The sequence below is a fragment of the Gouania willdenowi genome, unplaced genomic scaffold, assembly GCF_900634775.1.
Source record: "Gouania willdenowi unplaced genomic scaffold, fGouWil2.1 scaffold_309_arrow_ctg1, whole genome shotgun sequence".
NCBI classification, from domain to species: Eukaryota; Metazoa; Chordata; class Actinopteri; order Blenniiformes; family Gobiesocidae; genus Gouania; species Gouania willdenowi.
Genome location: NW_021145070.1, coordinates 737338 through 750592, shown reverse-complemented (window position 1 = coordinate 750592; position 13255 = coordinate 737338). Strand labels below are relative to the sequence as shown.

The 13255-nt window shown below is 38.2% G+C and overlaps 1 protein-coding gene across 1 annotated transcript in view; it reads left to right on the top strand.

Moving 5' to 3' along the window:
- Window positions 1–4496: 4496 nt before the first annotated feature.
- LOC114459398 (uncharacterized) overlaps window positions 4497–13255 on the top strand; it is a 16288-nt gene continuing 7529 nt past the window's right edge. Inside the window, exons 1-14 of the mRNA XM_028441661.1 lie at window positions 4497–4604; window positions 7975–8089; window positions 8171–8274; window positions 8365–8529; window positions 8636–8743; window positions 8873–8966; window positions 9055–9122; window positions 9214–9279; window positions 9580–9738; window positions 9834–9896; window positions 9981–10124; window positions 10215–10292; window positions 10395–10463; window positions 10944–12575. Coding sequence (XP_028297462.1) covers window positions 7975–8089; window positions 8171–8274; window positions 8365–8529; window positions 8636–8743; window positions 8873–8966; window positions 9055–9122; window positions 9214–9279; window positions 9580–9738; window positions 9834–9896; window positions 9981–10124; window positions 10215–10292; window positions 10395–10463; window positions 10944–12575 — 2865 coding nt within the window. The 5' untranslated portion in view covers window positions 4497–4604. The remainder of the gene's footprint in view (window positions 4605–7974; window positions 8090–8170; window positions 8275–8364; window positions 8530–8635; window positions 8744–8872; window positions 8967–9054; window positions 9123–9213; window positions 9280–9579; window positions 9739–9833; window positions 9897–9980; window positions 10125–10214; window positions 10293–10394; window positions 10464–10943; window positions 12576–13255) is intronic.

Here is a 13255-nt window from a genome sequence, read left to right as displayed (position 1 = left end):
TAACGATTTAGATTTTGTGTATTTAGCTCAAACTGTCTTTTAAATGTTAATCTTACTGTCTGGATTATATCAGTTTTGTCTCTGTTTACGTACATGGTTTTGTTGTTAGATTTAGATGAAGTTAAAGTTAGATGTTCTGAAAATAACATTTAATTATCATATGTTAAAAAGAAACCATAAATAGTTATCCATCTTTAACAATCAAAGCATGATCGTAACAATCCACATTTAGTTTTAATAATAAGCTATACTGATATCTAAACACAGAATTGTAGCTCCGCCCTTCATGCGCACTCCCACAGCAGGGGATACAGATTCTGTTGGGGGTCACTGCTTTGGTACGACAAAGTCCAAAATGCTTGACCATCACATGATTCATGTAAACTCAATTTGTTCCAGATGTTAGCGGTGGGCAATTTGAATCCATTGACAAATCTGGGATTTTTGGTAATTTGTCGTCAATAACTACATTGATTGACAATATTTATACAGTACACCATCATATGTATGTGTATATACAATATATGTTTATGTAGTTCCATAAAAAGTTTTTTTCCCTAACATAAATTTGTATTAATGAAAACATTGTTTAAAAATGTGTTAATATGTATTGTATACAGTATGTATTGCTTTGAATTTTCTTTAGTTTTCTTTAAAAAAGAGGTCATCAAAAACATTAAATCCAGACAGGACACATTGAAAACACATTTATTATGTTTATGAATATATAAAAATAGACATTATTACTATGCACTGATGCACACAGCCAGCATCACTACTCTGCAACCTAACAGAACATCATTTATCCAGCCTGACCTGCAGCATCATTGGTCCTCACCATGGAGCATCATTGGTCCTCACCGTGCAGCATCATTGGTCCTCACCGTGCAGCATCATTGGTCCTCACCGTGCAGCATCATTGGTCTTCACCGTGCAGCATCATTGGTCCTCATCTTGCAGCATCATTGGTCCTCATCTTGCAGCATCATTGGTCCTCACCGTGCAGCATCATTGGTCCTCACCGTGCAGCATCATTGGTCCTCACCGTGCAGCATCATTGGTCCTCACCATGCAGCATCATTGGTCCTCACCATGCAGCATCATTGGTCCTCACCGTGCAGCATCATCGGTCCTCACCATGCAGCAGCATTGGTCCTCACCATGCATCATCATTGGTCATCACCGTGCAGCATCATTGGTCCTGTGACATCACTGCTCCCTGTACTCCTAGTGTAGGTCACTTAAACTCGAACCAAATTACATGATTAGTGTAATAACTTGTATAATACAGTAATAGCCTATAATACTTATAGTATTACGTATAGTTCCCCATTTACTCTAGTATATTTTATTTTCATCATTGTTGGTCTATTTTAAACTTATGTTTTCAATCTCACTGATGGTTTTTAACTTACCTTTCCCATTTACAGAGTAACACAAAGTTTAAAACACTCAATCCATAAGTTACCTTAATGTTTAAGATTGCTGTTTAGAAATCTTCAAAGTAATATTCATAGTAATATCACAAAAATAGCTTTCTACATTGTTGTTTTAGTTACGTTAACTTTATCATGCTAGCTCGCACTCCAGAATCCATTCCTCATTTTTCTGCTGACACTCATCACTGTACAATCAGATGTCCTAAAGTTATAGTTCATTCATTAATTAAATTTACAACAACAAAATAAATCAAGTTTTATTGATTTTTATTTATTTTATTAGTATTAATTTATTTTATTTAGTATTTTCTTTTATTCCACATCTTTGGATAAAATCAAATTCATAAAATTGAACTTTATGGTTAAGGCTGTGATGCTAACTTTATCCAGTAACATTAGCATATCTTAGTCATATCTATTATCTGCTAATGATGCCTCAATCTAGTTTAGCAGAGGATAATCCACCAACATACTTTAATGCACACGTTATTAATAATAATAATAATAATAATAATAATAATAATAATAATTAAAGCCGCGAGCGGCGTCATAGGTTCCGATGAAGCGGCCGGGGGCGGTAACCCACGGTCACGTATACCACTGTTGGGGATTTGGGAATTGGCCTGGAGTTGTAAGCGTTTTCGTATAACGGCGTACTTATCGCGAAGGATTTTCCTGTGTCATGATAGGCCCCTCCCACTTTTCACAGCCTGCTCTATTTGCCATAGCAATGTGCTTCCATCTAATAAGATTCATCCTACAGTGTTTTGAATTCAACACGACATGTCGTCTTGCCGCTAGAGCTGCTGGCGTAGGACGGCCCAAGAAGTGGCGCCCTCTGAGAGCGCAAGGCATTGTGGGTGTTTCTGGTTATCGTTTGTTGTTTGGGGCTGTACGGTCATCATGTGTATCAAATATGAAGCACTTTAAACTTTGTATTCTGGAGTTGCAAGCGTTTTCGTATAACGGCGTATTTATGGCGAAGGATTTTCCTGTGTGATTATAGGCCCCTCCCACTGGCCATGATGGGTAATTTGGTCATCGAGCGTTGTTCATGGATGGACAATCATCGTGTGTATCAAATATGAAGCAGTTTGAACTTTGCATTGGAGCGTTATAAGCATTTTCCTATTACAGCGTGTTGATGGCGAAGAATTTTCCAGTGACATTTTAGGCCCCTCCCACTGACCACAGCCTGTTGTTTCTTCAATAGGAATTTGCTCCCCTCTGTGTAGGTTCATCCTACAGTGTTTTGAAGTCAACACGACATATCGTCTGTCCGCTACAGCTGCTCGTGTAGGACGACCACAGAAGCGGCGCCCTCTGAGAACGCAAGGCATTGTGGGTAAATTGGTTATCGTTTGCTGTTTAGCTGTGGACTGTGATCGTGTGTATCAAATATGAAGCAGTTTGAACTTTGCATTCTAGAGTTATAAGCTTTTTCCTAGAACGGCGTCCTGTAAATGCTAACCGTGTACGTGACCTTAAATGACACCGGTCGAAAACACAAGGCATGATGGGAAATGGTTCAAAGCAGTCATGACCAAGCTTGGGCACATGTTCTTTGTGTAAAATTTGAAGCTGATGGAAGTTTGTGTGTCAGAGTTATGGAGATTTGGAATTTTTTGCGTGCTAACGAAAGTTAGCATTGCATTTTTGTGGCGGCGCCACGACCAAACCGTGACAGATACAAAAATTCTTTCGATAACTTTTCATCTTCAATGGGCGAAAACAATAGGTTCCTCTGTCCCATTCTGGGACATCGGAACCTAATAATAATAGGAAATAAAAGCGAAAACAATAGGTTCCTCTGTCCTCTGTCATAGGGTTCGATGAAGCGGCCGGAGGCGGTAACCCACGGTCACGTATACCACTGTTGGGGATTTGGGAATTGGCCTTAGCAAATTTGGTGTAAAAACAACTGAGATATTGCATTTACCAAGAAATTCAAAGTCATTTTAGGCCCCTCCCACTGATGACAGTTTTTTTTTCAGGATTGGTGATGAAGAAGAGGAGTGATAATGAATATTTGAAACATGTGAAAGTTTAATAGTGTAAATTGGTTAAAGAATGAGCAAGCAGTTAAAGTTCTTAATTGTATGTGTGAAATGAGAACCTGCAAACTCCACAGAAGAGGAGGACTGGTGATGAAGAGGAGGACTGGTGATGAAGAGGAGGAGTGATGATGAAGAGGAGGACTGGTGAAGAGTTCAATGGTATGATGGAGAAGGATTTTCCTGTGTCATTAATGCTAGACTAATGCTATGTTAAATAGTTTTTAAGCTACAACAAATATATAAATCATCATCTATGTTAATACTAAATCAAAATACAGTAAATACACTGTTGACATGAATAACAATGTTTTCACACTTTTTCAATGTGTGAGAAAATACATAAATTAATAACTAATATAAGGGGAAAAAAGGGACAGATATTAAATATGTATATAATTTATTTAGGTTTTTTTTTTTTTTTCTCACACATTGAAAAAGTGTTTAAACATTATTATTCATGTCAACAGTGTATTTACTGTATTCTTAGTTAGTATTGACATAGTTGATCATTTATAAATTTATGTTTTAGTTTAAAAACTATTTAACATAGCATTATTCTAGCAATTGTATTAACCTAGCATTAGCATTATTTAGAGTTAGCATTAAGCTAACATTAATTTTAACTTAGCATTAGCTAGCAATAAGTTATATATTTATGTTTTAGTTAATGTTGCCAAATAAATAAAATAATTACATTTCTGTGTTTCTTTTTCCGCTTTTTTTATCAATCTATATTTAATGTATTTAAATATGGAAATATTTATAATCTATACATTTAACTTTTAGTTTAAAAACTGTTTCTATCAGATTTTCATGATTGACAAAAGATTTGAAGACATTTTAATTGCATTTAAATAGTAAACACATTTGTTGTAAAATTCTGATCCGTGATTGGTTGGTCAGGTTCAGGTCAAATCTATAAATGGCCCCCTGCCGTCAGTAACACCTTGTCTTCAGATTGATTTCCATAGTGAAGTTCATCTCGAGGACTCGACCAATATCTGGCTACACATCTCCTATAAGGACTTGTCACTGGATATTGATCACCATCAACTTTGGGCTACCTTTTCCACCCTTGTATTGCCAGAAACCTCGGACTTTCAAAGCGGTAAGTAAACTCTGACTGGGCCTGTCATGTGTTCAGGCCTGAGCCATTGATGCTAAGCTAATGATTAAGGCGCGGACGCGTGTGCGCACCTTCTCACTAGGCCGTGAACATGTGAGCAGGCCTCAGTTAGTTATGCTAAGCTAATGGTTGAGTCACGTATGTGCCCGCCCGCTCGCACAGGGAGCGTGCACGTGCCTCCATTGGCACCGTAATTGTTTGAGAGTAATGTGCCTCTATCACTAGCTGAAATAACCCCGCCATTAACACATATAAGTAATCTCTCATTCAAGAATGGTGTTTTCCCAGAAAAGATGAAAATTGCAAAAATCAAATCGATTTACAAGGGTGGAGAAAAATGGAATTTTACTAATTATCGACCTATATCAATATTACCACAATTATCAAAAATTCTGGAAAAACTGTTCATGAACAGACTCGACAAATTTATAGAAGACAACAATATACTACATGAAGGACAATATGGATTTAGAAAAGGACGTTCAACAGCAATGGCTATAATTGACATCACAGAGAATATAAGAGAAGCATTAGAAAAAAAACTATTTGTATTCGGAATTTTTCTGGACCTAAAAAAAGCCTTTGACACAATTAATCATGATATTCTTGAACAAAAACTTCAAAATTACGGAATATAGGAAACAATATGTTGACTTTGAAGAACACATATCAAAATGCCAAACTATACAATGTGGTGTTCCACAGGGTTCAATTTTAGGGCCAAAACTGTTCATTCTATACATAAACGACATTTTCAAAGTCTCAAACTAACGTTGTTTGCAGATGACACAACCATTCTATGCACAGGCAAAGACATTAACACTCTAATAGAGTCAACAAATGAGGAACTATTAAAAATTCAAACTTGGTTAGATGTAAACAAATTAGCCCTAAACGTCAGTAAAACAAAATTCATTAATTTCGAAAAGAGAAAAAAAACGGTAGATATAAGACTGAAACTAAACATGGAAATAATAGAACAAGTAAAAGAATATAGGGCACTAGGAGTGTGGATGGACGACAAGCTGACCTGGAAAAAACATATACAAATAGTTAAAAACAAAGTTGCCAAAAGCAGTTACATCCTATGGAAGCTTCAACAAATCCTACATACCAAATCACTTAAAACAATCTATTCTTCACTCATAGCATCGCACTTAAACTACTGCTCCGAAATATGGGGTAATAACTATAAAACGTATCTTGAACCACTATTTAAACAACAAAAAAAAGCATTTTACATAAAGTACCATACAACACACACACAAACGATTTATTTGAGAAGTCAAAATACCTAAAACTGCAAGAAATAATACACTACAACACACAAATACACGCATTTAGGGCTGCATCAAAAAAAACTACCACATCGAATACAAAAACGTTTCACATACAATCAAAATCCCTATGAATTCAGACATAATAATGTGTTTAGACCAAATAGGGTCATATCAAACATTGGCAAACATAGTACTGTGTATAGAGCCATGAACCTCTGGAACAGCCTTGACGAAGAGACACAACAGTCAGATAATCTGAAACAATTTAAGGACAAAACGAGGAGTACATTTTTACACACATACAAATCTCAAGTCAACTCTTCATTGAACGCTACAGCGATGACATGGAACTCATTAACTGGTCATTGAGCGCCATTGACAAAATCTTCTCAACGAGGCAATTGCTTCAGCACGAAATACCGTGTCCAAAGGACACATACCCAAGTGGATATGTCGTGGACGCACGAGGGAGAAGCCAGATGCTCTGTCTCTCCCAGCTGACAGTAGAAGATGTGGAGGACATCTATCTGCTAGGAGTCATGATCTTTGGCCTGCTAATGATGGGGGTATGTGTATGTGCATGTGCCTTCCGGATGGATCGTAAGCAGAGGCGACTTTCAGAGGATATGAAGGTACTCCGAAAGCAGAAGAACTTCACGTTTGGAGAGTTGGAGGAACGTAAACAACGACTGGAAAAGAAAGCCCGAGGAAATACGGAAGAAAAAGACTGTGAGGAGGAGTAACAACAGGAACAATGACTGCAGACGAGAACACATCATAAAAAATAAAAAAAAGGGACAAAAAAAAAAAAAAAAAAAAAGGGAAGAAACGACGTTGGATGTAAAATTATCTGTGTTCAAATTAGGGGACGGATCTGGATAAGCATAATGCTTTTTTCCGTCGCCCTTTCCGGCATGAAAAAGGACAAAAAAAGGACAAAAAAAAAAAAAAAAAAAAAAAAAAACAATGATGTGATTTTGCTCTGAATGTTAAATGAATTTCTGTGAATGCGACCATGTCGGAAATGAACTGAATTAATAAATAAATAAATAAAATAAATTACAGTAGAGAAAAAGAGCCTTTAACGTGGCTTTAAAATGTTTACATTGGATGTTGACTTCAGCTCTGCTGTTTTTATTATTAAAAGTGATAACACGTTGTTGTTCATGTCAGCAGTGTATTTACTATATATTGATTTAGTGTTGACAGTTGATTTATAAATTTGTTTTAGTTTAAAAACTATTTAACATAGCATTAGTCTAGCAATAGTGTTAACCTAGCAATAACGTTATTATAGATTTAGTATTAGCCTAACGTTAATTTTAACCAAGCATTAGCTAGCAATTAGTTAATGCCATCTTTTGGGTAATTTTTGACTATTCAATTTTTTAACATTTGCTAATGTACATTATACTGTATATATAATTTATCAATATAATGTACTTGTAATACCATATATATATTTAAGTAATGTACATTTAAATCTACACACATCATTGTAGTTGCAAAGTAAAAAGTAAAATAAAATAACAATTATATTTCTTGTTGTTTTTTCCACTTTTATTTAACAATCTATATTTAATGTATTTAAATATAGAAATAATGTATTCATATTTAATATTTGTCAATGTTTTTCCCTTATATTGATTTGTATTTAATTTTTAATTTTCCTTTTTGTTATTTTTCACATTTATTTATTTTTGTCACACATTGAAAAAGTGTTAAAACATTGTTATTGATGTCAACAGTGTATTTACTGTATTCTTAGTTAGTATTGACATAATAATTGAAAATTTAGATATTTATGTTTTAGTTAATGGTGCCAAATAAATATTTTTTTCCTAACAGGATAAATAATTGTGATTAACGTTCTGGCCATAGAATAGTTCATTTATTGGAAAAATCAGTCAAATGTCTTTGTGCTTTTTATTCCCCTCTGCCTTTGCCATTTAGGTCCTAGTGTGTCATAGTGTCGTTTTATTTGAGAAAACTCCTATGAGTTATATACAGTATCAAAAAATAAATAACAGGTTCAATCATTTCAGTGTTTTGAACTATATTTTTCTGTTTAGATGCCTCGCACGAAGTCCCACCGCCGCTCCGAAGCTGCGAAGAGGCGGATGGCAGAGAAACTAGCTCCTCTAGTTACTCTTGCGCCACGGACGGATCCTGACGATGCCCACATTGGTATGTAACGGTCTGTTGTCTGTTGTCATTGAATGTCATTTGTCTGAGAAGCTTCAGTTAACGTTTGTTTTTTGTAAATAGGTGTCGGTACCGGCAAGCGTCACGCCGTCAAGAAATGGGAAGTTTCTAGTTTGACTGGACACCAGCACAAACTGACCATCCCTGCTGAGTCCCCGGATAAGAAGGTAATTTTATTGGCGTCTGTGGCTAATGCATTTCACATGTATACGTTTTAATTAAAACATAATTAAATAATTGTCATTCTGTGTGTGTAGTTTGTTCTTCTTGTGGGCGATTCCCACCTGCGATCCATTGCTGATGGGATCGTGAAGATGCCAGAAGGAAGGCTTTCCTTTGGCGTCATGTCTACCCCTGGGGGCTCCGCTAATGATGAGAGGATCGAGTTGCTCAACTCCACTCTCCCATATGATCCTGACCTGGTGGGTTGTTGTTTCTTGGTTAATGGCGTGTTGCAGCCGACTTAAATAGGTGCATATTGTCACCTACCGGACTGGAGTGTTAAAATATTGGTGCTTTCTACTTCAGGTGTGCCTTCTGGCGCCAACGAACAACCTGAAGAGCACCAGGAACCCGGAAAAGGCTGGTGCTGACTTTGCCAGGCTTTTGTCCAGCATCCTAACCCGCTGGTCCAGGGTACGTTAGTGAAGCCTCTAATAATGCATGTTTGTTTAATGTGCAGCATAACAGAATGAAATTAAAGGAAATCAATAATTGTTTTTCCTGTTAAATTAATACATTATATATAACAAATATTTTGAACAGCTCGTGGTGGTCGACTTCCCACCACGTCTTGATGCTGATCTGTACCCACAAGAGATGATGCGTCAAGAGTTCCACAGAGTCGCGGTTAAGTTAGGTATGTTGGAGAGAACATTAATCGACTTTATATTATTAATATTGTCATTTAGTGAAATTATGTGCTAATGTTTACCGATTGTCTTCAGGTGTTAAGTTCGTTCCCATTGCGGAGCACTTCCCAGTGGGAAATACAGCTCTGTGGGCCAGAGATGGTGTAAGTAAAAATGACATGCTCCTCTGCAGGTTATGTTGGTTTTTCATGAGGTCTTTTTAATGTAGTAAATGTTTGTAATTTGATATCACAGGTCCATCTGTCTGACAATGAGGGGATGCCTATACTTGCGCAGCTGCTCTGGAGGACTTCTTTCTTGGTGAGTGAAATTAGAACTCCTCCATTCTGATCTTTGTTGTGCTTATTTCTTTGTGTGTAGCTTTGTGGTCTATGCAGGGCTCTAATGTGTCTGTCATTGTTGTGTGCTCGGCCCTTTGCAATCAATCTTTATTTGTATAGCGCCAAATCATAACCAATGTTATCTCAAGACACTTTTACAGTAGCGCAGTGTTGAGGACAGACTCTTCATTTTATTGATACACATGCATTTATACATAATTGTTATGCCTATGTGGTGGGGAAAAATGTGATGTCATTAATGTGTTGATTTTGTTATCAGGAACTGGAAACAGTGCCAGTAAGTAAGCCTGCGCTGGCACCCGTCAGAACACCACCTGTCCCACGCCATCGTCTACGTGTGGTTTTGAAGGGTGAGGTCGTCTCACCACCTCCTCAAAAGGACCCCTTCTCATGGTCAGCTATTGGACAAGGCAGGAAGGTATTTGACTGCATAACTGAGTGTTGCTCATTTGTCTCTAGTGTTATCTAAAGGATTATTGTTTTTCTTAAACCAAATGTTTCTCTGCATTACAGAGAAACACATCAGGTGAAGACTCGTCCTCTGTGTTTCCAGCCAAGGGGATGGATAAGCAGCAGGTAAAGTTTGAATGATCTAATGGTGTGTTGTTTGTTCATTTGTGCACAAATATAACACAGTAATTCTACATGTGTATTTTTCAGGTGGTGAGCGAGTTTTCCATCCCGCTGAGCCCCGTTTGGTTCAGCCCTGCCATGCTGGATCTGATGGACAGGCTTGTGCCATCGGATCTCAGCAGTCCAGAGTCAATCTCTTCCACCTCACAGTTAAAGTGCCCACGTGGCAAGGTCAGTTATTTTCTCTTATTGTCTGTAAAACATCTAAGACAGGTTAATACGTTGCACAGTGTTTATTCATGGTTTTGTTCTTTGTTTCAGGGGAAGAAACCGCGTGCTGTGAAGGTGAAAAGTCAGAGTTCACCTTCCAGATTCCTGCATGGTCGGGTGGAGCGGGAGGTTTGTATTCATTTATTTAGTAGTTAGAGGAAACTCAGAGCTTAAGTATTATACATTGATTGATTAGTAATGTGTCTAATGTGTGTTGCTTTTGTTTTGTAGCCGCAGGTTGTCACTGGCTGCGTTGGACTGTCACCCAGCGTAGCTGTAGCAAGGACACCTGCACAGGAGGTGAGTCTTATTAGTTGTTTCATAACTGAACATGTATTAACCTGTTTTAGCATCATGGGTTGTTTAAAGAACAGTTGCATGTATTGTTGTTTTGGGGGAGAAAATGTTTATTTGATAAATCATACAATGATGCACCTGTGTAATGTGGATGAGGTGAATAATGAGGACAAGAAGCTAGTGTGTTTGTCAGCTGAGATCTGTGATGCTCAGCATCTGGAATGAAAAAACGTGTTGGACTGCTTATTCATGGGAATTCTTTTTGGGGGGCAGAGGGATGCTGTGAAGGTGAAGACGAGGAGGTCACCTTCCAGAGTCGTGCCTGCTGGGGTGGTGGCAGAGGTTTGTATTTTTTAGGTTTTTTTCAAAGCGTTGTTGAAATCAGATCTGTGTAAAATATGTATGAATTCAGGAAAAACACACAAAGTATTGCATATTTATTCAATACTTGTGTGTCTGATATTAATGTGTGTTGTTTTGCAGTTGCAGGTCGTCCCTGGCAGTGCTGGAGCGCGTGCTGCTCTGTCGCCCACCCTGGCTGAGGTCTTCGCTGGAGCACAGACTGCTGCTGCGCGGAAACAGGACGTCCAATCTTCACCGGCAGAGTGTTCTAGTGAGGACGGCCGTTCTGCGCTGGAAGGTAAGGTGAGTGGTTTGGTAGGTGTAGAGGCAGAGAGTTTGTGTGGTAGCAGCACGGTCAGGCCTGCTGCTCCTCGTAGGTCAGTACAGGACTCTTTTCACCAAGGAGATGGCCGCTTTGTGTATGGAGGTGTGCAGTGTATGGCAATTAGTCTGGTTGCTATGGCTAAACACACTATCCACAGTGTGTTTTCATGGCAGGCAGCTGATCTAGATGAAGTACTGGTAGTAGGTGATGAGGTCTATAGTTGGTTGTATGAAGCGGGTTTAGTGAAGGACGTAAGCAAGCACCTTTCTGTGCCAGAGCTGCCTAAACAGCATTTCCTTTTTGGACACAGCTTTGAGTTTGTGGAGGGAGCTGTGGTGTCTGGTGATGTAGATGTAGTGCAGGGAGAGTTTATAGACATTGGTGTCCAATTCTCGTTAAGGGAGGCTTTGGCCAAGATTTGTGGAAAGTATGAAACATCTTTCCTGACACTGGCGAGAAACACTTGCTCCATCATTGTTCAGGATGGTCGGTATGCAGTCGTGGACTCTCATGCACGCGATGCATTTGGAATGCAGTCAGCTGCAGGGAAGAGTGTAGCTGTTTTCTTTGAGAGCCTGGATGATGTGTTTGACCACATCTGCAGGTTTGCTCGTGGGTTGCGGTCCCAAAAGGAGTTTGAGCTTTGTGGAATGCGTGTCAATCCCAGAGGTGTAAAGCGTAAGAGCGATAATTTAGACAGTGGAATTGTTGATGTGGAGCCAGATGTGGTTATTAGTGAACATAAGCATGTAGAGATGGAGTTTGATTATTTAGACAGTGGAATTGTTGATGTGGAGCCAGATGTGGTTATTAGTGAACATAAGCATGTAGAGATGGAGTTTGATTATTTAGACAGTGAAATTGTTGATGTGGAGCCAGATGTGGTGTTTATTAGTGAACATAGGCATGTAGCGATGGAGTTCAATCCCATTGGTACAGATGTATCTCAGGCCATTTGTAGAAAGTTGAAAATTGAGTATGAGAAAGTTGATGTCTTTTCCATGACTGGTCTTTTAGGAGCGCCTTGTCAAAATGAGAAAATAGAAGAGGATGGTAATTGTTTTTTTAGGGCTCTTAGTCAGGCTGTTAGTGGTACACAACAAAAACATAGAAAGATTAGGCTGGCTGTTGTGAAGCATTTAAAAAGTAAGGCCGATTTTTACAAGACTTTTTTGAGATGTGGGTATACCTCTGTTGGTGATTATGTCGGAAGGTCGAAAATGTCTTGTGTAGGAACATGGGCAACCGAGATGGAAATTCAGGTGGCAGCTGATTACTTAAGGCTTAGTATTTACACTTATTGTAATGGTCGGTGGTTAAAATATGATTGTAATGGTGAGCAGTTGTCAGAGCAGGGTGTTTATTTAGAAAATGTTCGTGGTAATCATTTTGAGACGGTTGTGTGTGTGAAACAGCCTCAGGAGCAGAGTTGTTTAGGTGTGTGCAAAGTGACTGAGGATTGTTTCAGTGGATATAGTCTTAGACAGCATGGCACAGAGAAGAGTAGCATTGGTACTGCAGCTGTAAGATCAGATGTAAATGATGAGCTTGTGTATATTGATGAAGGCCTACATGAGCAATTTGGTCCATCTTTATCTGTTGATTCAGGTAGAGAGCTGGGGATTTGTAAGCAGTCTTCAAAATACATGAAGAGAAAAATATATTTGCAAAAGAAAAAAAAATTTGTAGAAAATGAACGCTACAGGGATAGTGTTAGGGAAAGCGAAAGGAAGCGATACCAGGACAATGCACTGTTTATGGAAAAACATAAAAATAAGAGCATCCAAAAATATAAAAAAAATGTTGACCATAGAGAGTTAGTCAAAGGCTATAGCATCCAAAAATATAAAGAGAATGTTGACCATAGAGAGGGGGTGAAAGACTATAGCATCCAAAAATATAAAGAGAATGTTGACCATAGAGAGGGGGTGAAAGACTATAGCATCCAAAAATATAAAGAGAATGTTGACCATAGAGAGGGGGTGAAAGACTATAGCATCCAAAAATATATAGAAAATGTTGACCATAGAGAGGGGGTGAAAGACTATAGCATCCAAAATATATAGAAATGTTGACCATAGAGAGGGGGGTGAAGACTATAGCATCCAAAAATATAAAGAGAATGTTG